The sequence below is a fragment of the Thamnophis sirtalis genome, unplaced genomic scaffold, assembly GCF_051295495.1.
Source record: "Thamnophis sirtalis isolate CommonGarterSnake01/CBP01778 unplaced genomic scaffold, rThaSir2_p1.2 scaffold_5, whole genome shotgun sequence".
NCBI lineage: Eukaryota > Metazoa > Chordata > Lepidosauria > Squamata > Natricidae > Thamnophis > Thamnophis sirtalis.
In genome coordinates, this window is record NW_028261385.1 from 118,120,061 (window position 1) to 118,147,606 (window position 27,546).

At 38.9% G+C, this 27,546-nt stretch overlaps 1 protein-coding gene across 4 annotated transcripts in view; it reads right to left on the reverse strand.

Moving 5' to 3' along the window:
- The window catches only part of RUNX2 (RUNX family transcription factor 2), a 161,764-nt gene that overhangs the window by 47,715 nt on the left and 86,503 nt on the right, over window positions 1-27,546 (reverse strand). For 3 of the 4 annotated variants that reach the window (XM_087716746.1, XM_014062584.2, XM_087716744.1), the window contains one exon: window positions 7,780-12,675. The exons of the other annotated variant lie outside the window; for it this stretch is intronic. In XM_087716746.1, the coding sequence (XP_087572872.1) occupies window positions 12,197-12,675 (479 nt within the window). In that variant the 3' untranslated portion in view covers window positions 7,780-12,196. Of the gene's footprint in view, window positions 1-7,779; window positions 12,676-27,546 lie in introns of those variants that run through there. 4 annotated transcript variants of the gene reach the window in all.

Sequence of the window (27,546 nt, forward strand, 5' to 3'; positions counted from 1 at the left end):
CTTATCAACAGTTTAAACAAGTAAAACATACAGAATACTATAGTACAGAACCCTAAAAAGAGTTTAGTTTATTTCTTTAATAACATAGAAAGCTTATTATACAGAATAACAATCTCCAACCAGCTAGAGACTGCAGTGCCCTTTAACTGAAAGCTGGGGTGAAGAAATAAGTTTTTAGATGTTGCTGAAAGCTTAAAAGGATCGTTAAAATAGCTGCAAATAAGAGGTTGTTTAATGTAGGACATTGGAATACCAATATTATTACAGAAGCCGATAGTGAGTCAGGAAAGAAACAAAGAGAAGAAAAGTGGAGGAAGAAAGGAGGGAAATGTATGTAAAAAGCATCTGGATCTGTCCCATTCTGATATTCTGGAAATGAGGTCTTTGCAACAAAATACTTAACAGGAGCAAAGAATGTGTTTTTAACCTTGCAGTTCCTCTAGCAAACGGCATAATATAAAATAAGGATTATGTCTATTTTCAATTGTGGACCTCAACAGGCATCTAATTCTGTCTAGGAAAGGTCACTGTTTACAAATACTGTACATGTCCCTTGTACCATTAGAAGTCACTTCAATCTGTACTGGCAAAGTGGTTGCTGGAACCAGAAAAATCTTAAAATTGCAAGGCTCACAAAAGTACAAAGCCATTTCCACAACCCTGGTTCTGCTGAAGGCATACGGACCTGCGTTACGCCTATATGTTTCAAAAGACTCAGGGTTTCTGACACATCAGATAATTCAGAGTTCTCAGTCATTCTAAGCGACATACTGCAAGGGTGTATCCTAGGAACAGGGAGTGTCACTTGCACATCATAACAAAAAAGCACAATCTGTCTTTCAGAAAACCTTGTGTACTATTACTATCTCCCACTGAATTAATCTGTGACAGATAGTAGGTCACTACATCATTGCAGCCTTTATCAGTTATTAGAACTGTGAAACAGCCTAAACCTTCAACCGGGGAAGATAAAAACAACAACAAATTAAGTTATAAGTGAGAAAGAAAATAAATCTTCCTATACTAAATATCTACTTAATCCATGTGTTGAAAATTACCTATCTCAAACTGGCTACATAAAATTCCAGGCCAATGTTATGTACCATGCATTCCTATTCTCAGTAGTACTTGTAGCAGGAGTGCACATCTGATCACTTTTTATTCTGTCTTTTCACTGATGTTGGTAGTGGAGAGTTAAATAAAATATTGGAGATTTTTGTACTATAACTGTGCTGCAGTATAACCAAGAGTTAGTTAGTTCTACTGCAGCACAGTAAGGTTACTATGTGCTATTCCTAAAATCCAACTCAGTTCTCATGATCTGCTAAGCACAGTGCAATGATGCCTTGCTAACCTTTTGTAAAGGTAGAGTGGCACAGGGTGAAGTCCCAGAGTCTGATGCTTACTCGGTGCTAAATCCCCATCTAAAAATAGCCCAGCCAACAGGTCTCTAGAACAGAAGAGGGGTGTGGGATGAAGCAGGAATCCTTCAATCAATGCCTTTGTCTCACATTAAAAGTGTAAGGAGAGCACCAGTCACTGCTTTTCCGTTGAGGCTGAATAGAGTCCCTGTAAGGGCAGTGCCCTGTATTTTGACATATTTTTCTGTTGACTCAAAAGACTGAAGGAATGAGCAAGAACCCAAAATCCCAATGCTATTATTTAGAAGTTTCACTTCAATCAAAAAGAAAAACAAGAATGAAAGCACATTAAGAGTTGTAAATCCTACATTACTTTCCTATGAGAAACTCTCATATATCGTCAGATAAAGTATTCTACTCATATAAGAGCTTGACCAAAATTTTATGTACCCAAAAGTACGGGTAGGAGTGTAGGAACTACTGAATATACCTCTGTGCTTCTTTTACTTCGTTTCATAAATTATGCAGTGGTTAACTTGATTTTGCTTATCGTTCTTTAGATATAGGTCAAAAACGTGCAAAGGGTTAGGGTTTAGAGTTTTGAGGCCATGAATGTTGGGTTTAGAATGGGAAAAGGGATGCTGCCAGCAGGGGGCTGCATCACACACATTGGTGAAACTGGGATAATTCATGGTTTGAGAGGTGGCAGATTTAGTGCTTTTAAAGTACATTAAGCTGTTTTATATACTTCCTGCCTCAAAATGGTTGAAAGGTTTTCTGCTATTTTGGGGCAATCACACCGTCAAAACTGTGCCATCTGAAAGGGCGCAATAGATGGTGTAAAACATTTTAGCCCATATATGGTTCTGTGATTGCAACCTGCACACTCTGATTTGAGCTAGTGGTCACTATTCAAAATTACATTGTTTTCTGTGGTTAGGCAAGCAAATTGTTAAATCATGCTTTAAACACAGTTCCATGGATTCAAAAAGCAAGGACAAAACTGTTGCAAACAGCACAATAAAGCCAGCAATTGTGTGTGAGGGAGGGAAAAAGAGAGGGAAGGAACACCTATGTAATCAAGAAAGCTATATTCTAGAACCAGTTCAAATAGGGATAGGAGCAGAAATGCCATATGATGAGGAACTTCCAGTCCCAATGCTGTGATCTTGTCGCCAAACAGGGGCTTATGAAGAAGAGGCCCTGGAGACCTCGCATACTTTCTGGCTTATTCTCTTGGTGTTCATCTTAACAGAAGTCAGCTGCTCCCCCTTCTCACTTATCCAGGATTTAGCAGTGAATTGTTTAACATCTGGCGTGGCTATTATAAAAAAGAACATCCTGCTCTGCTTGGAGAAAACCATCTCTGGCAGTAAAAGGATACAGACCTCTCAAAGCAGCCAAGATTCCCAACATCTGCCTTTATCTGTGTCTAACATAAAGTTTCTTGCAGCTCACTAACAAAATGCATTGCTGTTCTGCTTACCTGGCTGGTATTTCTTGCATTATGCCCTTTAGTAAGATCGGGGCTTGGATCTTCTTCGTGGGAAAAATTATTCGATGCATTATGTTGAGATCAAGCACCCAAGGTCAGCAGACAACAGAAGTTCTGACAATTCCGGAAATGGAAAAGTAAACAAAAACTGCTTGAGCATTCAGGCTGTTCTTTTAAAAACAACCATAGCCAAGCTTAAAAAATGAAAATTAGCAGATTGAAAATGAAAGAGACAAAAAAATGTTAATTGCTAATTGTCAAGATGCTCAAGACTTCTCAAAGCTTAAGACACTGATTCTTGCAGTAAAATCATTACAATTGAGTTTTCATTTTTAAGATCCTTCATTATTGGCAAAATGAAACAAAACATGTATTGGTGTTTTTGTTTACTATTGTAGCATCAGAATCATAAAACTATTTATTTATTTAATACAGCTTCCCATATCACAATAGTAACTCTGAAAGCATAGATTGAACCAATAGCTACGTATAAATGAACATGATGCCTGAAGAAGTCATACATCCTACTCATAAAAATTATATCTGTAGCAGAGCTTCCCATCCTTCTGACAAAAACACCTGGGGAAACCTGTCCCAAAAGATGGTGATCCAGCCCCTGCTTGAAAACCTACAGAGAGATGCAGTCCACCATTGTTCTAGCCAGACTTTTTTCTGGTTTAACCATTCTTATATTCAACTTGAATCTTCCTCAACCATTGGTTTTTGGTCTAGTTCAACAGAGAAGGGTCTACCTCCTCTCGCTACCATGTCTTTTCTTAGTCTTGACTTTTGTAGGAGAAAGATGCCCAGCTCCTTTAAATATTCCTCAAACAATGTCCCTTTTTTCAAAAGGCAACTGGACTTGCTTTGTTTTTCCTTGAAGATGTTTTGCTTCTCCTCCAAGATGGATCTTCAGTTCTGAGAATGACTGAGAATCTCCATAGACATTCCTCAAAGGATTTGATTTCTAGACCTCTTATCTTCCTGGTAATTCTCTTCTAAACTTGTTCTTGTTGTAAACTTCTTGTTTTAACTGTCTTTTTAAAAATATGGTATCCAGAACTGGGCATAATACTCCAACAGAGGACTAATCAGTACAGTACAAGGATTATACATTCTTGTGTAATGGACACAATGTTTCTACTAATTCACTCTAATATTGCATTAGACTTCTCAACTGCTTCCTTACCTGCTTGCTCATGTTCATGTGTGACCCATTAGTATCATATATCTTTCTCACCCACAATGTCACCAAATCAGATCTTGACAAATCTGTAGTTAGGTATTGGATTTTTTCATACCTAGATGCAGGACTTTGGCATCACTGAAGATCATCATTACAGATTTGGCATTTCCTAATACCTTATCAAACACTTTACTTTGATTAAAGTATAGTAAATTGAAAGCATTCCTTGAGTCTACCAAACTGCTTTGTTTGTAAAAGAGATAAGTCTACTCTGATAGTTTGTTCTTGATAAACTCATTCTAGTTCCCGATAATGTAACCGACCTTGGGCTGACCCAGATCATCTAGGTTTAGGTTTATTGGAGTTATATGCCACCCTTCTCCCAAGGACTCAGGGTGGCGTACAACATAAAAGAAAACACATATTACAAAAATTAAAAGGGACATTAAATAAAGTATCCAAAAAACCCCCAATTGATATTTACAATAAAAATTTAAAAATTAAATTAAAATTAACAGCCAAATTAATCCTATATTTTATTCTATTCAGGCCAGGCTGGCTTGCTGGAAAAGCCAACTTTTTAGGGCACGTCGGAAGGACTGGAGGTCGGGAATTATGCAAAGCTCCGGGGGCAGCTCATTCCAGAGGGAAGAGCCAAGGTGGCGCAGTGGTTAAATGCAGCACTGCAGGCTACTGCTAGATCAGCAGGTCAGCGGTTCAAATCTCACCGGCTCAGGGTTGACTCAGCCTTCCATCCTTCCGAGGTGGGTAAAATGAGGACCCAGATTGTTGGGGGCAATATGCTGACTCTCTGTAAACCGCTTAGAGAGGCCTGAAAGGCCTATGAAGCGGTATATAAGTCTCGTGACCCGTCAAAAGCGCGGACGGCAAAAGCGCGATCGACAAAATCGCGCCTTTGACGTCATCACAGCGCGACGAAAAAGATCGAAAAATTCAAATAAAAATTAATAAAAATTAAATTAAAGCAAGCCGATTCACATAAAGGTAAGGGTTAGGGTTAGGGTTAGGGTTAGGGTAAGGGTTAGGGTTAGCTTTAGAGCGTTAGCGTTAGCGTTAGGGTTAGGATAAGGGTTAGCGTTACGTTTTTCGTTACTTTAACGGTTAGGTTTAGGGTTAGGTTTAGGGTTAGGTTAAGAGTTAGGGTTAGGGTTAGGTTTAGGGTTAGGTTTGGGGGGGTTAGGGGAAGGTTTTAGCTTTATTTTTACATTTTTTCGATCTTTTTCGTCGCGCTGTGATGACGTCACAGCGCGCTTTTGTCGAGCGCGATTTTGTCCTACGCGCTTTTGTGGTGGAACCTATAAGTCTACTGCTATTGCTCCCACAGAGAAGGCTCTCCTCCTGGGGGTCGCTAGCCGACACTGTCTGGCCGACGGCACCCTAAGGAGGCCAACTCTGTGGGATCGCACTGGACGGTGGGATGCTACTGGTGGCAGTAGGTGGTCCTGCAGGTATCTTGGACCTAAGCCATGGAGCACTTTAAAGGTCATAATTAGTACTTTGAATCTCCTACAAATATTGTGTTTTTCTCCATTTTCTCCAATGTTTTCTCCATTGCTCCATGTTCTTTTTGTTTCTTACACATCTTCTGTGCATTGCATACTTTGTGCTCTGGTGTGTAGACACTAGAGACTGGAGATATAACTGCAAGACCTTTGAGGATTTATGAGTATCCCTTCTAGGCTTGTACCTCCTCCCTTGTCATAAGCAGTCATGTGCCTCATACCCAGCATTTCTCTGCCTGAATCTTGCCCCTTTCTCCCTTTTTCTTCTATCAAGTTTCAAAAGGTTCTTTTTATCTGGTCTTTTGAGATGCAAACCATTCCTACCAACCTGTCTCTTATACTGGTGACAGCCTAAAACTTTTCCTGACTCTACTTCCTTCTTAGCCAGTTACTCACTTCCAGGATCATGCTTTCCCTAATTGTCCTACTACCCAGGGTTTTGTCATCTCTTATAATCCTCTAAAATGTTTTACTTTTCTAGCAGTGGCCTTAATATCCAAATGTAAAACAGAAATAGTAGGGATCATTTAGTTTAATTGACTCCTGAATATCTAGCAGAAGACAATGTATTTAGCATGTTTGGTCAATACATTGTAGCTTCTATTCCTTTCAATAAGTCCCCCATTTCCACCAGACTGTTTTCCTCCTCTGTGAAAAGTTTTCCACCATTGACCCCCGTGAAGTTGAGTCCTTTCCCTTGTTGAGATACTAGTATGATACCATACCATATCAGGTGGGTGAAATATGCCTTCCATGTCTAGAAACAGAATCACTTAATCAGACCCTGTGATCTAGACCTCTCCTTGTTTGTCCAGTCATATTTTATGCTTCCAAGTACTTACTATTTCCACTGTGGTGCCTTTTCCTTTTTGGAATCCTCCTATTGCCCCCTCTATTCCTGGATAAACTGTAGGACCCTACAACTCCTACTGCAAGGAGATAAGAATCCATTTGCAATAGATGATATTATACACTACGCAAGTCACCTTTCTTCAGGCCTTGTTTCCTTGCACTCCTATTCTTATTTGCTGTCTTGGTCTCTTGATGGAGTTGTGAGCTTCCAGCTTCCTATCCTCTTTATAAAGATTGTTGCTTTGAGTACATTGTTGAGAACAGTTCCACCCATTATCCAGGTACTTAATCAGTGAATTTCTATGGTTTTAAAGCCAAATCTATCCTTTCTAGGAAGTTCTGAGAATTTTTAAAAATAAATTTGAAATACATTAACAGCTATCTGCCTTTATTTCTCACCCAGAAATAAATCATCAACCTTTAGTTACTATTATTATTTGAGCTCATGACATTTAGTCATTTTATGCATCATCATGTTCAACCTCTCCAATGTCAATATTTATTAATTTATTAAAAGCATGCCTTGACTTCTCATCATTGGAAAAAAAATGCATTTATTGAAAAAATTAACCCTGCAATTTCAAGCCTTAGCATGGATGGAGACCTTGTGGCTCTTTGTGTATGGCTAAACTGCAACTCCCAGCATTTCAGGCCATTGGCCAAGTGGCTGGGACTGCTAAGGGTTGGGGGGGGCTATATTTCTCAGCTCTGACACACTTGTAAACACTGTAATGCATACCTTACACTCTTTTTGGTAGCACATGTGTGGGATAAATGTAAGCCCTCAGAACGCCCCCAACTTTTCATTTCTCCACCGCAAAAATTGTGACACCACACCAAATAATAGGGCCTTAGTGAAAACTTCACAGTGACATTTTCCTCCTGCCCTTGCTTTAAAAAAAATCAGAAAGAAAAAAAGAAACAATTTCTGACTGTTGGAAGTGACTCCAACTTAGAACATAATACCATACAGATATTATTTGAGAAAATGGTTACCTTCCACTGCCTATGCTTTCTTTCTACTTTTTCCTCCACAGCAACAGTATTGAATACCTCACCCCCACCCTCTGCTTTTTTCATTTATTAAAGTAAGCTCTTATTTTGATACAAGCTATGATGCAACATTAGATGTGCACCATCAATCAGGGATCCTTGGAGTTTCATATAACTAGGCATAAGATTAGGAGTGTGCTATTTTAAAATAGCAGTTTCTGTCCTGCAGATGTTAAAGGAGCTGTCAATATGCAGTTTGGTATTTCAAAATAGTCTGGCTCCAGTCAGCTCTAGTCTATTTACAAATATGAAAGAGATAATTATGGAGATGCAGCAGAAGACAAAGACGCAAGGAACAACAATAACAAAAAAGCCACTTTATTGAAAATGAGATTCAAACCTCAAAATTAATATTACAATCATGAGAGAATGCCAAACAAATTCAATTTACAGTTGCAACATACAATACACACAGTCCCTTTGAAGATAAAGTAAACCCTTCCCTTCCACAATCGCTGTCTGCGGCACAAAAAAAAAAGGAAAAAGAATGTGTTTGTACAATCCGTGCATGGAAAGCAATTCTTGGACAACAGCAATTGGGGGAAAATGAAAGAAATTAAAGCTTGTATTTACAGGAAATGCTACAAATATTTTGCTCCAGCAGAAATTCAAGACTGGTAAAACATATTTAAGCAAAAAAATACTGCGGAATATTGCTTAGTGTACCTAGGAAACAAAATGTACTGTAAAATATGATTTCTGGCTGATCTATTTAAAAATATTGCAATGAACTTAAATGGCAAAATGACAGGTCAAACATACTGAAATGAAATGTTATCACAGAAATAAAGCTCTTAGAAAACAGTATTTCCTTTGGTTTATATTTTATTTATGTTTAAATTATTGCTTTTGTTCATGGCTTTTCTCAGAGTCCTGATGCATGATCTCACCAGGACTGAAATGGAGGCTCCAGCAAAAAAGGAGGGCAAACTTATCAGGCAAACTTGACAGTGCAAAAATCTCTCCTTGATGAAGCCTGGCGAGAAGGGAGGAGGAGATAATGGCTAGCAAATCCATGCCCAGGGACTGCTAGCTTAGAGTCAGATTCAATGGAGCAACGTCCCAGATGCTGTGACAGGGTTTTTTTCATGGGCTAGTCGCTAGTGCCTGTTTTATACCAATAAACTTTGGATTCGCCGTGCCCAAATGAATTCTGTGTTTTATCCAAGGCCAAAGACTTGAAAAATCTCTCTGTAAATTCTTATACAGACTCCGTAAAGATGTCTGCACAAGCATTTTAACACTATAAACTGGACCAACCTTTCTTGTGGACTTGAGACTCTAACTACAGCCCATAATGCTAATGTCATCTCATTTTCCCTTCCTGCATCAAAATAAAACGAACTTGGAAGGAGAGATGGGTGACATACAGGAGAAACATTATAGTAACTGTAAAGCTTGAACTTTAGCTTATTTTTCTCCTGATGCCATCAAAACATTAGGTATCTCCCAAGATGGATAAAGATGTTTCCAACTGAGAGCTTTTTAAGGCACACTTAAAACATGAAAGACTCTAAAGAAGGGCTTTGTGCTTATATCAAAGGTGCTTATGACTCTCTTATTATTGGTTACTCTGAACTGTAAAGCAAATTATTCCATTGGTGTGGTCAACAGTATGAACTGGACATGTTTTGGGGCAAGCAAAATTGCAAACCTGAGCAATCTGGAATTTTAATCCCAAATAATCCCAAAAATGTGATATATAAACATTACTGAAACTACAGAACAGAATATAAAAAATGATCTATGCTGAATTAAATCCAGAAATATAAAGCAGTATTGAAATTGTACAAGAATGTCTTTCTTTCTTCCTTTCTTTTTAAATGCATTTGGGTTGCTGCCTGCAGCCCCTGTAGCAACAAAAAAAAATCCCTACAAAATTATTTAAGATGCATATAGTATATCTTTTAAAAGGCCTTCTCAGCAATAAAAATAATGTACAAATATAGTACCTTTTATTAAATACACAACAGCATTTGCACTGGCAATTCATGTCCTTATTTTGGTTTGCTTAATCAACAATATTCCAACTTGAAATGTGTAACCAGACACTAGCATTTTTAAGTGCTGCTGAAATGAACATACTTATCTTACAGATAAAAATCACTGGACAAGGGTATGCTTCAAGCTACCGCAAACAATAAATAGGATCAATAGCAAGTTCCAACTTCGGAAGAAAATTACACATCAGGAAAGTCTCTCCTATTTATAAAAAGGGGACTTGATCGTTAACCTTTAGAAGGCAATAATTTTTCCAAAGGAGCAAATGAATTATATTAATTTGCCAATAATAATTCATGGGGATGTAGAATCATTCTTTGGGCTGTCTTAGCTATCAGCCGTCATTGAAATTGCCAACTCTATTGTCCATTTTCTTATTGACTGGGTGTTCAAAAGATACTACATCTAACTATCCTTAGTTTCAGCGGTATCACAATCCATGGAAAAGCTGTTGCACACAGTTCAAGCTAAAGACAGCACAAAGGAGATCAAAATAGAGGCTAGAAAGACAAGGAATTTCAAGAAAGTGACACCTTCTTTTAAAGAGCTTCAGTACTCCCTACCTTTCATTCACATCCCCACATCCTGTTGGGCCTATGCACAAAGCTACAAGTTGCTGGATTTCGTGTAAAGTGCCAAATTCTATCTACCATGAATCTAAATAAGAATTGTCAAAGACTACAGAATAATTGGGGACAAAGACACTTACTTGCCAAGGAACTAATTTGGCTTGCTTACCAGCAAAAATGATAAATGGTAAATGTTGGATGATCGATTTTAAGAGCTTCAGGAATAATCATGTTTTTCAATTAGGGAAGCAGAGCCTGACTTTATGAAAACACTGTCTTCTATCATCAACCTTCAGCTACTCTATGTTGCCAGATGCTGGAGCAGCATTGAACTGCAGAGGGCCTCTGCAGCAGTTCACGTGTGCTTATTCCAGTTTAATACAATGCCTTGTAACATAATGTATAGTTCCTGAAAAAAAATAATTTAAGAGTTCTTAAACAGAAAGCTACTGATTTCAGGTAAGGGGGTGGATTCTGAAATGTCTCTTGGAGAACCTTCCTTGCGCCAATGCAGGGCTGTTTTACTGTTTCCCAAATGCTGATTGAAAAACATGGAAAACTTTTGAATTCCACCAGATGAAGCTGGCTGGGATTAAAACGTATGTATATAAGATAAATGTATATTTGAAATGTATGTGTGTCTCTTTTGCTTGACAGGAAACCCTCCTACTAAAGGCCCCAATCTTGAGGAACAGAGCTTTGCAGTGCAGAGGGCAGCCTTGGGGAGGGCAGAGATGAAAAGGCTCTGTGTTAAGAGCAGAAGTGTCCACATGGACTTCTAGATCCCGCCTCCTGGAGGGATTGTAGAGTAATGTATTCAAAATAATGCCTGTTCAATCTGTTTCCAGTTAATTTTTACCAGGTTAAAAAAAAGACAACCCAATATTCAGTTACAATTAAAGCAGTACCTCCTTCATAAATTAAGCCAATGTATGATTATACCTGAATTCTTTAGAGATGGAAGCATTTAATTATTATTATTTTTTTTAAAAAAAATACATATTGCAGATAGTTTATACTGGAACTGCTTTTCAGAGTTCATGCATGGTCTGATATTCTGTACCAGTCAAAGGCTGCCACAATTTAAAAACAACAGACATTTTTAGAGACCGAAGTCAACATATCATTACATTATAAAAACCTTAAAGGGACCAAACATTATTAAATAATTATAAATATTTCTTTAAAATTATATGACAATTCATTTTTTGCATATAACCTCAATTTTGTACACATTTATAACTTAATAAAATAAAACAAGATAGCCACACACACATACTACTGATACTGTTTTGGTTTGAGTACGATATATTGCCATTCTCTTTTTTTTCTCCTTGCATAAGAAGTTAGAATTTGGTTTATTTATTAGTTTGTTTTTTGTTTCGTTTTGTTTTGTTTTGTTTGGGGGACATTTTCCCCCAAGAATTTTTTTGGTTAACTTGACTAAGGCAAAGGTAATCACAAAAGTGTATAACACAAAACAAACAAGTTTGTCTTGGTACCTTATAGGGTGCTATTTCAGCAAAAGAAGAAGAAAGATTCAAAAGTTTTCTCTTTCATCAGAGGGAAGGTTTTGATAAGATGGTTGAGGAGTTACTGTAAGCTGAAGATATTCTGGTATAAATGGAAGCATTTTTTTTTTCTGTGTGCACAAACACACGGAGTGAATTACACTGTGCATGCATGAGGGTCCTAGAGATTGTATGACTGCAACCGTACCTGAAGTTCAAGATGCTTCTGTTTATTTGGACAACAAATAAAGCACAGGCGTTGCCTTGACAATTGGCAGAAGTCCATGTCTCCTCTCTTGGCAAAAGAACTCGCTTTTTTTTTAAAGGAGTCTAGACAGAATGGGCATCTTTTGGGGTTGGATCATTATATTTTAAAATATAAAACTGAGACAACATTCCCAGGAGGGGAACAAAAACTGTGCTTTGATCCACATTGACTGGAATTATGATGTGGAAAGTCAGTCTCATGTCGTATGCATGTAATTAGCTGTTAACATCTCAGCTACTTAGTTGCACATATTAACAGAATCTATTTCGAAAACAAAAAACAAAACAAAAAATCAGGCACTTTATAATCAGCTGACAATCGTTTGTTTATTGGTTTGCTTTCTGTCTGACAAGATTTTACGCTCCGCAGAGAAAATTTCAGTAAGGCCTCCAGACAGACTCATCCATTCTGCCACTAGAATTCAAGACTGTTGGGGAGCTGCTGTGGCTTCCATCAGCCTCCACACCATCATTCTGGGTAGGCAAGTTAGGGTTTAATAATGTGCTGCCGTTGGATGTGGTGGTACAGGGAGGAAGCATTCTGGAGGGGGAACGGTCTCCCCCCGGCACCATGGGGAACTGGTATGATCCTGATGATGTGCCATAGTAGAGATATGGAGTACTGCTGGTCTGGAATGGTCCACTTTGGTTTTGGGAAGAGCCCGGATAAGGTGGCGGTAAGTAGGTATGGTAATGAGTGGTGGCTGACATACCCAATGACATGCCTGAAGTGACTGGCGGTGTATAAGTGAAGGTGGCTGGATAGTGCATTCGTGGGTTGGAGAAGCGGCTCTCAGTGAGGGATGAAATGCTTGTAAACTGCCTGGGATCTGAAAATGGGCTCAGCTCTGAAGCACCTAAAAATTGCAACAAAAGATGGGGGAAAAATTCTGTAAATATCCAGTTCTTTCTTAAGAGTGATGATAGAATGTAAATAAGGAGGAGAAAAAACAAACCCACTTTTTCCCACCCCACAAGAACAGCAAATCATGCTACATTAAAAAAAAAATCCCTGCAAGGAATAGTTCCTGGCATCAAAAGTGGTCATACATAGCTCAGAGCTCTCTGCATTCAAAGGCTGCTACTCTGTTAAGATCATGTAATCCACCTGTCTGTATCCACTACACTCCAGCCTTTGCTCATAATTTACACCTCTCGTTCTGACAGGATTTGAATGGGGACCTATCAATGAAAGCTGTCAGTTTGACACATTCACTAGTAGCAACTAGCCCAGTGTTTCTCAACCTTGTCAACTTGAAGATGTCTGGACTTCAACTCCCAGAATTCCCCAGCCAGCATTCGCTGGCTGGGGAATTCTGGGAGTTGAAGTCCAGACATCTTCAAGTTGACAAGGTTGAGAAACACTGAACTAGCCTTTTTCTCAGCTGCCTCACAGTTGTTGTGTTTTAACATGCTTTTATTGGTGGTGGAGAACCACTGGCTCTCAAAAGCTGCTGAAATACAACTTACACATTCCTCACCACTGAACTTCCTGACTGGAGCTCCGGAGAGCTATAATTTGACACCACTAGAGGAACTCAAGAACTCTGTCTGCCTTGCTTAACATGCAGCGATTTTCATATGCACACACTTAGGCAGAGGACTACATATGACATTTTTGTACTTGGCATGAAGAATATGAAGTTTATCCAAATTGATTTATGTACTGGAAGTGAAGCAAGCATGGCTGGAAACATTTCCCTTCACTTGATGTCAGTGGCTAAAAGTCAAATTTAGAGGATATAGATAATATTCAGAAAATATGGCCGTATGGGGAAAGTCATGAAAAATAGCAATATTTATTATAATACAATGTACTAAAATAATGTGTCACTGGAATGTTGCCTATGCACTGACTGGGAATAAAGCGTCATGAGCTATGACACTGTGTACTTCCATTTTCATTCACTCACACCTTCCTTTCCATGCTTATTTATATAATCTGTCTTTATATAACTGTCTCTAATGGTTACACATCTTAGTTTAAAAGGGACTTAAGATTTTAAAATCAGGATTTGAATCTGTATATAAAGTTGGAAACACTTTATAGAAGTGAAAACACCTAGCGGACTTGAAGATGTTAACAGGGTGCAGGCTGAAGCATTCATAAGCAAGAGCAAGAGCAATAGCAGTTAGACTTATATACCGCTTCATAGGGCTTTCAGCCCTCTCTAAGCGGTTTACAGAGTCAGCATATCGCCCCCAACAACAATCCGGGTCCTCATTTTACCCACCTCGGAAGGATGGAAGGCTGAGTCAACCCTGAGCCGGTGGGATTTGAACCGCCGAACTGCAGAACTGCAGTCAGCTGAAGTAGCCTGTAGTGCTGCATTTAACCACTGTGCCACCTCGGAGCAGACTAGGGGAAGGGAACATTTGACCTCTCCTGTTCCCTTACTGCCTTTAAAGAGTGGCAATACTATTTTTGTTCTGGCCTAATAATGGGATTGGGTGAGGGCAGGTGGACATATTAAAAACAGGTACAATATTTATAAACTTAGCAAACAGTATCTACAGTAAAAGCTTAGAATGGAATTAAAAGATCTACTAACTGAAATAAACTCTCCTTCAACTCTAAGTCAAATGGTACTATTAGAAGACTTAGAATAAGGGTGAGGGTTTGTTTTCCGAATGTGTAGATTGGCTTCCAAACATTTTGTTACTAGACTAGGTAACATCTTCAACAGAGTTTAGGTGAAACCAATCTACACGCTCGGAGAATAAACCCTCACCCTCATCCTACACCCAAGCTACAGATATTTGCCATTATTGCAAAACTTACTTCAATTTACCGATTGTGTAAATTGCCAATGACCTACTCAGGTGTTGATCAAATAATCTTTCTCAAAATCATTGCCAAAGGCTATTGTAGTTTATTTAACATAGGTATGTTGGAAGAAATGTCCTTCTGGGTTCGGCTCCAAGTGGGGAAAAAGACACTGGAGATGTGGAGGCTGCTTGGAAAGATGGTTTTAATGGTGGACAGGACCACATGGCTTGAGTCCTGAACAGAAAAGGTGAATCACATGCTTCAATATTGGTGGAGAAGAGAAGGGGGAAAAAAGGAAGGAAGAGAAGCTGAGTCCCTGGTTTTATGCCCTCTCTGGCCTTTGATCTTGATCTTGTATTCTGATTGGTTGTCAGACTCCCATGGGCCCATGCAGAGGCAACTATCTAGGCTGCGTTTTGAATCCAAGTTTGGTTGAGTTCTCAGATGCCATGTGGCGAGTTGGGTAAAGGGCCAATATTATCCTGCCTTAATCCCATCACTCTGGAGCTGAAGGGGAAAACTCTTTATTATGTAAAGTGGACTAGCTCAGGCTTTAATGGCTCATTGACAAAGGGGGATGGGCAGGAAGCTGCAGGCAGCTATTCTGTTTTTAAAACATGTTTCTCTTTTCACATCCAGAGAAATATTCTGCCTTTTCAATATTTCCTAGGATATTTCATTTTTCTGGGAGAGGGCTGGGTGATAACTTCCTACAGGTATATAGATACACTTTTCACTTAAATCTACATTTGATAATGGTTAGTTAAGGAATGGTCTCCTACCCCATGGCCTATGTGCTGATTATTAGCTTTTTCACCCAGCAGTGACTCTGTCTGTTTATGCAGAGGATACCAGCTGCTGAACCACCATTTTATGTGAAAATATAGCCTTGCATCTCATTCTCTCTCCTTTAAGAGGAGATGAATACTTTTTAAGGGGGAGAGGGATACTTTTGTATCTCAGCTGCATTAATTTGTGGTTGATTTAATCATGTTCACTAACAAACTAGGGATCCTGAATGTGGTTCACTTTATTTCCTGCTTACAGTTTATAACCTTAGACAAGCCCTTTGCCTCCTTCCAGCATTCTGCTTCTAAACTGGACATCCAAATACTTTTTAGCAGCTTAAGAGCTGTACTCCAGCAAAACAACACCATATGCGGGCAAGGCCAGTATTGAAAAGCATAGCAGTTGTCCATCATTCACCATGCCTGATTGAACAAATGTTCCTTGTCAATGTCGAAAGAGCTTAAAGGACTGGAGCTAAGGGAAATATTAAGGGGAGAGGCTTGATAGAGTTGGAGGTACACATTGTCCTCCATTTTGTATATACATGAGCTACCCATGGTGCATGGAGACATTTCCGCTCACTGACCATATTCTTCCAAGTGAGGATATAACCTTACTTTCCAAATAGCCAGTTCACTATATTAAGGTTTTGTTATTCTTCCTCCAAAAGACTGCGATGGTGGCAGAAAAATAGAAGGAGATACCACAATGAGAACAGCAGTCAAATATATTTTCATATATGGTGAACAAAAATCTTACTGGGAAAATGTCAGATGATAGAAGACTGTGATGCTATAAGTTGAGCCACACCTAGTCTCAGAATGAAAGTTTTTGGGTATTTTAAGACAGATTCTGCTGGGAATAGAAAACCTGAGCAGCCCCATAATGATTTCTCTCATACTCTTACCCACAACAGAAAAGGAAAACCTCAAAGGTTGATTATATGGCCCTGTTCATTTCCCATTTATACGATTTTCTAGATGTTCAGCCATTCTCATTTGATTCAGAATAGTTAAAACATTTTCAAGCAAAGCAAGAAGGCAAGTAAGTACACCAGTGGGCACCATTCAAAGAGTCCTATTGTGACATTTGTTGCAGCTTGTTCTTAGTGTATTCAGCATATGAATTATCTAGCCTGGGTGCAAAATTTAAAGTCAGACTGTGGGTTAGATAATCTCTTATTTTTCTCCAATTAGCACGCATGTCTAATCCTCTCCTTTCTGATCATGTCTTTCCTGAAATTTGCAAGTTTTTTAAAAAAAATTGTACCATTGGAAGTTTTAAAAAAAGCTTTAAAAAAAAACTTCCAGTGGCACAATAGAGGCTTTCTTTCTTTCTTTCTTTCTCTCTCTCTCTCTTTTAAACTACTGAAGAGTAGTGCCATATTTCATAGGGGAAGCAGTTGGAAAAGAAACAACTAAGACTCTTCTTTGCACAAATGGGGGTTCAGACCTGGATCTGGGCCATGTTTGTTAACTTTGGAGTAAAGAATAAGTAGAAAAGGAACTGCATGCCATGTTATTAATCTAACAAGTACATTCTAATATTTTTAGAAAATCCCTTGATATACATTTCTAGTTTCCTTTTCCTTGTGTCTGTTACTAATCCGTGACTTGTAGCTTTTACAGCAAAGGCTCTTCAGAGGAGGCACACATTTCTTTTTCCTTCATTCCTGCCTACTGAACAACAGCCAGAGGCAATACCACCCAGAAACAAAGTTGTTATTTTAGAATCATACCATGTTGCGTCCCTGTTCATACTGGGGAAAGGGACTAATATTTATTGAGAAATTTAACATTGCTATATAATTTCCACAGATGCAGAAAAGATTAATTGTGATCCTTTTTTGCCTACATTAGAAAAATGGTGAAATTACTAATGTAAGCATGGAAAAGAATTCCTCTTGTGTGTGTGTGTGTGTGTGTGTGTTTGTGGAAATATATGGGTATATAGTATCTACAAGTCAATGGAATAACAGATTTTACACGTAGAAAGTCATACATGGTGTCTCTGGAAAATGCTGGTCTGGAGCTTTTGCGGAGCAGAAAGCCATCACTGATCAAGAGAAAAGAGGGCTAGTTCAGTGGACAAATATACTATCTTCTATAAAGCAGCTTTTTACATTCATGACCTTACATTTTGCAGTCTTTCCTGCAATAATGAAGTTTCAGAGAGCACGCCAACTCATTTATAGCCAAAATGGCACAATCTATAATTCCATGTTCAAAGAAGAGTTAGAAGATTTCACAGAAGGAAAAAAAATACAAAAATATTGATGGGGGGGAAAAGTCAAAGCTTTCTTCCAACTAAAATGGCAATTTCAATGGAAACTTTGTTTCCATAGAGTAGCAGCTGGGTGGTGAGGCATTTTCAATTGAGGCATCTGATTTGGGAGGGGGGAGGGGGACTCTTTCCTGTATATAAGCTGTGACCTTATCCAAATTTGCTCCTCTCCTAATCGTAATGAAGAGAGATAAAATTATATTAGAAACTATAAAGAACAAGACAAGAGAAAAATGGTTCCAAATTGAAAGAAGGAACTCAATGATGTAAAAAATGCACAGAGAACTGCATGGCCTGGAAAACAAAGGAGAAAACATAGGATTTTTACGGTTGCCAGAATATGCACCACTTGTCTAATCAAATCATAGCTTTCTGATTTAGTTTTTAGTGTGACACTTTTTTTAAAAAATGCTAATGCAGTAGTAGTTCCTATTTCATAATACTGCCGTTTGGAAAACTCCAGAGCCGAGAAGGGTAAATTATTATTGTTTTGCAATATAGTGCCAATACTACTCAGGCTCTGTATAGTTTACACAGTTATGCAGCTATTTGCATGAGGTTTGCAAAAGGTGCTTCATAGTGTGTGTCTCTGTCTCCAACAGTTTAAATGTCCTGAGAAAAATTGCAACTGGTTTAAGGTGCTGCATCTGAAGCATTGCAGACAATAATCCATAATCCCAGACACATTTGCTTCAAAGTAAATCCACTTGAACTAACTGAAAGTCATTTCTAAGAGTCAGAGAGAACTGTATTAATTGATTATTATTGGCAATTGACCCAAAGAGAATAGTATACATCAGGGGTGTCAAACTTGTGACCCATGGGCCGGATGCATCACACATTGCCACCCCCGCCCCATTTTAGCAAAGGGGGAGAGTCATGATACGTCACGTGATGACAACATGAAGATGTGATTTTGACATCCCTGGTATACATCCCTACTGCAAAGTTGCTCATTATAAATGAGGTCAACATTAGGGCTAAAGCTAATCTACGTTCCCAGGGAAATAAATCCAATCTGTTTTGCAAGTTGAAATAATGATCATTCTATCCAAAGTTTCCTCTTCAGGCGTCTTTCAAAACCAATTTATTTTCGGAAGCTTCAGGCACCATTAATAAGACAGTGTGGCAGAATAATCCTCAGAGCAGTTGAATTCCTAAAGCTGCTACTATAGTAGCAGTAGCAATGACACTTGGACTTATATACTGCTTTACAGCCCTCTCTAAGCAGTTTAAGGGTCAGCAAATTGCTCCCAACAATCTGGGTCCTCATTTTACCGACCTTGGAAGGATGGAAGGCTGAGTCGGCCTTGAGCCTGGTAGGATTTAAACTGCCAAATTGCAGGCAGCCGATAGTCAGCAGAAGTAACCTGCAATACTACACTCTAACCACTGCACAATCTTCCAACTAGCCATAATGTGAATAATCACACATCTAGTGTGGTATTAAAAATACCAAGATGTATTTGTCATTTGCATAAATAATCTTCAGGGCAGTTAATAAGACAGTGTTTCAAGAGAACAAAGTTTATTATGTAGGATTCTGAGGACAGAAAAAGCCACCACAGTTACATCTACTCAGAAGTAAGTTCCACTGAATTCAGTGGTATTTAGTGCCAGGTAGGGGTTGACAGAACAGCAACTATACTTAATATAGATGAAATCACTGGGGCTAATCACTTCATGTTTAGAATCTGGGTTCCAGACTTAATAAAGAAGTAACTTCTAATAAACTAATGTAAAAATTGTTTAAGTAAATTCAGGCTGAGAAACAGCAGCCAAACAAATGCCTTTGGGAGATGCACATAATTCATTGCTGGCTGTAGCAATTGCGAGTGACTCAAAAATCTCTCTAGGGCTAGAATATTATACAAACGTATCAGGGAATAAATCCTACTCAGTTCACTGGATATCTCAATAGATATGTACTGGTGTGCAGCATAAAACGTTTGGCAATATAATATTCATATGAGGTCCTTCCTGGCATTATTTATCAAAACTAAACCTTGAGAGAGAGATACACAAGAAAATGTTCATAGAAATATTGGAAACAAAGATAAAATATTTTTATCCATACTTCTTTCCTAGAGCAATCATAATTTTTTGTCAAGTTAAACAATCAAATATTTGAGAAAATATAACATTTTACACAACTATTAAAATAATTTTGTCACTCAGTGGAGGTTAACCTATTTGGAGCAAGTATGGAAATTAGAAGACCTGTATAGCAATAGCAATAGCAGTAGACTTATATACCGCTTCATAGGCCTTTCAGGCCTCTCTAAGTGGTTTACAGAGAGTCAGCATATTGCCCCCAACAATCTGGGTCCTCATTTTACCCACCTCGGAAGGATGGAAGGCTGAGTCAACCCTGAGCCGGTGAGATTTGAACCGCTGACCTGCTGATCTAGCAGTAGCCTGCAGTGCTGCATTTAACCACTGCGCCACCTTGGCTCTTATTTGTATTTGCTGTTCAACTTGTTATTCCATGACTGTCTACAGAATCCTATACCCAAATTCAACCTATCTCTATACAGGTAGTCCTTGAGTTACAACAATCCATTTAGTGACTATTCAAAGTTATAATGTCATTGAAAAAGGTGACATGACAAGTCATTTTTCAGACTTAACTGTTGCAGCATCCCCATGGTCACATGATCAAAATTCAGACAGTTGGCAACCGACTCATATTTATGATGCTTGCAGTATCCAGGGGGGGGGGGGTTCATGTGATCACTTTTTGTGACCTTTTGACCAGCAAAGTCACTGGGGAAGCCAGATTCAGTGTGACTAACATAATAACTACAATGATTCACTTACGAACTGTGGCATGGAAGTTCGTAAAATGGGGAAAAACTCACTTAATGTACTGTAATGTGCTTTACTTGAGGCTGCCCCTGAAGAGTGTTTGGAGACTACAATTGGTCCAGAATGCAGCCGCACAAGCGATATCGAGTGTACCTAGGTACACTCATGTTACACCTATCCTCCGCGAGCTGCACTGGCTTCCCATCGGTCTCCGAATGCGCTTCAAGGTGCTGGTCGTTATCTTTAAAGCCCTACATGGCTTAGGACCTGGATACCTACGGGACTGCCTCCTGCCACATACCTCCCAACGACCTATAAGATCTCACAGATTGGGCCTCCTTCGGGTACCGTTGACTGGGCAATGCCGGTTGGCGACTACTCGGGGGAGGTCTTTCTCTGAAGCTGCTCCGGCCCTGTGGAATGATCTCCCAGCAGAGATCCAGACCCTTCCCACTCTCTAGGCCTTCCGTAAAGCCACTAAAACCTGGCTGTTCCGGCAGGCCTGGGGCTGTTGACCCCAAAATATGGTCCAGCCCTATTTGGAATGGAGTGCATGGTGTGTTTTTAAATCTATCTTTTCTTTCCTTCCCTTCTTTTTGATTTATTTGTATTGTTAGCCGCCCGGAGTCCTACGGGATTGGGCCGCATACAAATGTTATTAAACTTTGAAACTTTAACAAATGTCTCACTTAGCAACATAAATTTTGGGCCCAATTGAGATCATAAATCGAGGACTATCTGTATACAAATAAGTGTGCAGAATTGGAGTGTTTATCTGTTGGTCATTATGATGGGAAAGCTCACTAAACTGCAGGCACTTAACTTTTTTTTTTCTAAAAAAAAAAAGCAGAACAGACAATCCATACACCTAAAATAAAAGTTGGTTTTTAAGCTTAATGCTCATTTCTTCCTCTAGCAGCAAGTCTCAGGCAGTTGCACACCAAAAAGATTGTAACCTAAATACAAATGAAAAACACTAGGTAAACATCAGCGTTTTTAGAAGACCCAAATAGGAGAACAAGGTGGAGGCTCTAAAGGGGCATTTAGTCCCCAAAACAATCTGCTAAAGAGTAAACATGGCAAAAGACACAGTTTGCTGGGTCCCAGTGTCTTGAATTTTGAAGTAGGATGGTAAGGTAGGAAGCTAAATGAAGCAATGTCTATTGCCACATTTTAGCACACATCTCCCTTTTTGTTACATTATTCTTATCTCTTTTTTATCCCTCCTACCACAAAGTCTATCAGCCTCTCATGACACTTTAAAAAAAAAAAACCACACTTCTCCTCCTTTCCCCATTTCCTTCCTGCTTACGTGTCAGAGATTGTGGTTAGGTTACGCTCAACCCTTGGTGTTTTCACTGCAAACAGTCCTTTTATATACATTTATAGAGTTGATCTTCATATTAATAGTAACTATATTACTCACCCCAAATATGTGTTTTGCACCTAATCGTCCTTGCATTATGACTAATCTTATGTGCTTATATTTATCAAATGCACTGAAACAGATTAATCTGGGATCATTCACAGTGTTTTGATAGTATCATTTCCAAGAAGTTTCACAGCACACATCAAGTTTCCCATTCCTGCTAGTCTGTATACTATAGAGGAAAAAACGGAAACCTGCATTTCAAATCACCTTTTTTTCCCCTTCCACTCCAGTATAAATGGTTCAACGAGCTTCATATTATTACAACATTCCAACTGCTTCAATTTAAACATGCAAACATGAACTTCAGTAGATTGATTAATAACAAAAAATCATTTCAGATTATCCATACAAAATAAATTTGCAGCAGCGAAAGAGGAGGGAGAGGAGGAAAGCCCATAGAGATTGCCATGTATGTTTATATCTATGTACAATATGAATATTGAACTAACTTTCCAAATATACGGTAAATATACTGGAATTGCAAAATCAAGTTTTAAAATCTCCCTAGACACAGGAGCAACGGATGCAAAACTCATTTACCTAAGCTCATCCATTCAATGAAGCTCACCCACCTAAGCAATAGATAAAACAGTTAAACATACATAGAGATGGCTAACTGGCTTAATATCTTTTCGTATTGACTTGTCAATACCAAACTTACAATAACACGGTTAAAAATCAACATAGAGCATAAAGTCCAGGGAAAACGTTAAATTGGACATATACCGTGTTTGAACACTAACCAGTGACATCAACCAGTGACAGTGTTCACACGTTTTATGTCTAATTTAACGCTTTTGCTATGTTGATTTTTAACCATGTTGTTATAAGTTTGGTACTGACAAGTCAATACAAAATGCTTGTTCATCTTTTAACTGCTTTGTTCAAATTGTTAACTGCTTTAAATTAATAATCTTTCTTTGCTCCATAAATTAGAGCAGCATCTCCAATGATGAGGGTTAGTATTCTCCTTGCTCCAGTGAACTCTAAGGCTCCAGTCCATCTACTGATATTCTCAGCAAGCATTCCAGACAGATTTCTGTATTTCCCACTTTCTTTGCCTGAATAAGTAGGTGTTACTAACCCACTTGGCTGTTCTCAGAAAACTAAGCAGAGTTGACTCTGGATATTTGGATAGAAGACCACCAAGAAAACCTAGAGCTATAGGCTGGAAAGTAAAAAAAAAAACATCTTAAAAGGAGGCAGTGGCAAACTCCTTCCATTGCTGCCAAGAAAACCACACATGCATCTTAGTTGAGTTTGACTCAAATGGTTTTAAATAATCTATTTTGCTCGCAGCAAAATCTGAGAGGCATAAGAAACTGAACAGGGAATGAAACTCTGTGACTAGAATGAGTTTTGGTCCTAATAGTCCCACAACATTTCTAAATATATACATCAGTGAGTTTATTATTAGGGAAGTGCTGGGATATTCCTCTTAATTGGAACAGCATGTACAGGCAATTTCCCATTGGAAATGGTGAAACATTACTTTTATGCCAGAGTCCTCAAAAGAAGATGATGATTCTGAAAAACTTGCAGCAGCCACTGTGCCGCTGCCTCCAGTTTACAAGCCCAGAATCGGTTCATTCATTTTCAAGCAAGGGAAAGCAAAGGCAGAGATTGTTGGTTTCGGTGCCTTCAAAGATTGAGATGCCTTTAGTCAGAATTTATGGAAATCCCCTGAAACTTGGAACATGTTGGCTTGAAATCCAGAAATGCCTTTCCTCTTCAGAATCACAGCCAGAGCTTTCCTGAGCCTGATAACCCTGGGGAATTACCACATTATCTGTCACAGAAGGTGTCTCCTCTCCAGCATGCCAAGAAGACCTATCAGCATTGCGTACATCTTGTTTGGATTCAATTTCAGTCTTGTTAGCCTCATCTACCTGAGCAAACTGTGGCTGAGAACCATGATAAGATGGATATCATTAACCCACTATGAGCACCAAATCCCAAAATTCCAGATTTTACTCATGTTGTATTTGGAAGAACCATGAGTAAAAATATGCATTCTCATTAAAATGAGAGCATGCCAATTTTTGAAACTTTCCTTGCATGCACATCATTCCTTCCAAGTCTGTCAGTTTCCAAAGAGTATTAAAATGATTTTGGGAGCTCATGCTTTTCATAAATCCTGTGACACATAGATGTTGTGGCCCAGCAGGAGCCGTTGGAGCTGCAAACAGGCTCCGATAGCGACGGGCCCTATGAGTCAGCTCTGGAGGATGTGGAGGATCCTGGACAGGGTTCAGACTCCGAGCAGGGACCAGAGAGGCTGGTTGGTCACCAGGAGGCGCCTGAGGCATGGAGCAGCGGTGAAAGCCAAAGGGAATGTGCCCATGACGTCAGGCCCTGGAGCAGTGGTGAAGACGTCAGGCCTTGGAGCAGTGGGAAGGAGCTAAGGGAGTTGGTCCTGGATGCCAGGCAAAGGCGGGCAGATAAGCGATGACAGCAACTATGCAGATACAAAAGATAATTGGACCCAGGTGGTTGTAATTAGGCTACTCCCAAGAGAGTATATAAGGAGAGACTTTGGGAGGAGGCTGTTTGCAGGATTCAACTAATATACTAACGCTGGAGAAGCTCTCATGTGTATTTCTTATCTTGGAAGTCTGGATTGCTGCCAAAGTCTTGTCGGTGTGTTAATTTACTGTGAATAAATTGTCTAGCAGCAATCTTGTCTCGGAGTGCCTCGGTGTACGGAGGGAGCGGGTCAGAACACATAGATATCTTCTGTCCACACTCCACTCTTGAAATTAAGACCAACCACTTCTGATTATTTAAAGTATAACTATACAGCGCAGCCAGAAAGATTTGAAGTCAACAGATTATTTCAAGAGTCTGCTTTATAATGAAAATCCTGAACTGAGAAATATTTACTCAACATATAACCCATGGTACTAATTGCACTGGCAGATCAAGAAATGTTCCACATATACTTAAAACAGGAATCTATGGATAGGCAGGTAGTCTCTCTTCATTTGCAATGTTATTCCAGTCTAATTTGTATACGAAATTTTGGCTTCAAAATATTTTATTACTTTAATGTTTTTCCTGGTGACTAAAATTGGTGACCGCATATTACAGGAGCTATAAGAAATTAATAGTAGCACTAGTTGTGATACTGTGTAAACATATATTGTTATAGATATGCCAATGGAAATTGCTTAATATGTCCAATTCCTCTTGCTATTTCCTGCAGTTAGTGCCAAAAGAAACATGGCCCAAGCAGTCCATTACGAGGAGGTAGCAAGATATGCAGGGGAACTTTGACCTTTTAAAAATAATTTTTAAAACACCCCCCCCCCCAAAAAAAAATGTTCCCAGAATAAACCTCACAAAATAGTCCAATGGAGCAAAGCACGCTTGGTAGCTATGTAAAGCAGAATATTAGAAAAATGGTGCCGAAGGAAAGAGAATAGTACAATGGACCCAAGGTCTGGATACTAGTCTTAGACTACAACTCTGAAAAGGGAACATTCCCACTAAAAGTGACGATTGGCCATATTTTGTTTTATTGCTTAATATTGCTAATGCCCTCTTCAGAACTGCCTGTATATTGTAACAGTTGCCAACTAGGATTAAACACGTTTTGGAACTGAAGGAAAAAAATCAGACTTAAAACTATAATTTCATTTACTAACAGATTTTGCTTTTAATGTCCATCAGCGACATCTTTCAGAACTAGATCAAGGAATGGCCATGGCATTCCTAACTTTGAGGAAGCTAAGTAGTTGCTTTTGTTTTATTCTCTACAGTGAAGGCTGTGATAGGTAAGATTCTGCATATAATAATTATTAATAAGAACTTTAACCTTGTGCATTTTTTTGTTTTGAAATGTTATTCATTCTTCTTACCACCCAGGGTCAACTTTGATGGGATGGGTGGCTATATAAATTTTATTAATACAATAATAAATAAACATGTAAAAAAGGATACTTCAGACAAGTGGAAAAATGAGATAATCTGCAATGATTGGAAATTGGGTAGGGGAACGGAGATCATTTTTCACCCTCCAATTTTGGACTGCTGTTGCTAGAGGCTGAACAACAAATGAAGCAACAACAGAAGTGCTCTTTAGGAAGCTGTTTCCACTGGAATGACTCAAAGAACTATTCCAGGCCAGAAACTCCTCAGATCAGGCCCTTTCTTAGTTGGTCATTCCTTCTCTAAAAATTATGAGGACAAAAGGGCCTCTTGGATACCCTAAAAACATGGGAATTTTGCCTTGACTGCTGAATTAACAGAAACACAAACACTTATTCCCTGGCTCTATCTTTTGGCATTTAAATATTTGTATTTGTCTCTTATGCATGGATATATATATACACATACGTACATACATACATACATACATACATACATACATACATACATACATACACACACACACACACACACACACACACATACATACACCTCAACCCATCACTTGATACCCCATGTACTCTTCTTAGTAAAAAAAAAAAAAGGCTTAGCCTCTTGCCAAAATTAAACGTGTTTAAATAGCAGAAAAGTTTCAGCTTCCTCTGAGCCCTTCCCCATTTCATGAGTACTAAGCAATTCTCTTGAATAATAACTTCACCAGAATTTCATTATGATTTAGAAGACACATGGATGAAACATAATGAGCCTGCTATGCACATTTAATATGAAGATACCGAGTGAATAAATCCTGCCAGACCCAAAACTAAGGAAAAATAGGTTACTTCATGTTGTTTTTTCAGAGGAATACCCACTCTGCCAATTTCTGCACTGGCTTCTAATGTTATAAATTGTACTGTGTTATTTGCCAATGAAATCAGATACTACCCAATTCTTAGGAACAGAGGAACAAGCTATGCCATTAGAATCTCATTCAAATACTACATTGCTCTCCCTCCACCCACTTCCTTTTTTGGAAAAGAAAGACATTTCCTTGCCTTTAAGAACTTGATTAAAAACTTTCAAGAAAAAGAAAGGAAGACCCTCTTTGAAACTGAATCTGGACTAGGACAGAAGCCAACGAACAGGGGCCTGTGTCTTTTGGACAAGGCCACCCACTGAGCCACTGTGGTCATATGACTACTCTGTCACATCCTGAAGCCATTTCCAGCCCGTGTGCAAGTTTGTACCCATTTAGAGGACGCCGGGATATACTGGGAACACACATATGGAAACACTTTCAGCGAATCCGTTTCCATGAAATCCATAATGAGCCAAGTGGCTTCAGATGTGGTAGTGTGCCTCAGATTAGCCAAAGGGGAGTGGGGGAAGGTGAAAACCCACCCTCACAGTCTTTCTTTCAATTTCATTAATTCCCCCCTCCCTCTCTCTCTCTCACACACACACACCTTAAATACAAATTACTTGTGGCTATCAAAATACTGGAGCCATAAATAAATAATCCCAGAAAGTCTGCCTTTCTGTCCTAAAAATAGCAGCATTAATAGCAATATATTCTTGTTGTAAATCAGGAAGAGCCATTAATGTCAGCAAAGCTGCCTGAAACATTTTAATTAGCTTTTCCCCCCTGAACAATGCTGAAGAAGGCCTACATGCAAAGTATACGTGTGTGGGTTGGGAGGTAGGATGGACCTTTTTATTCAATATGTGTGGTCAGTAAAAATCTTTTTCCAATTTTCACAGAAAATGATAGATGGA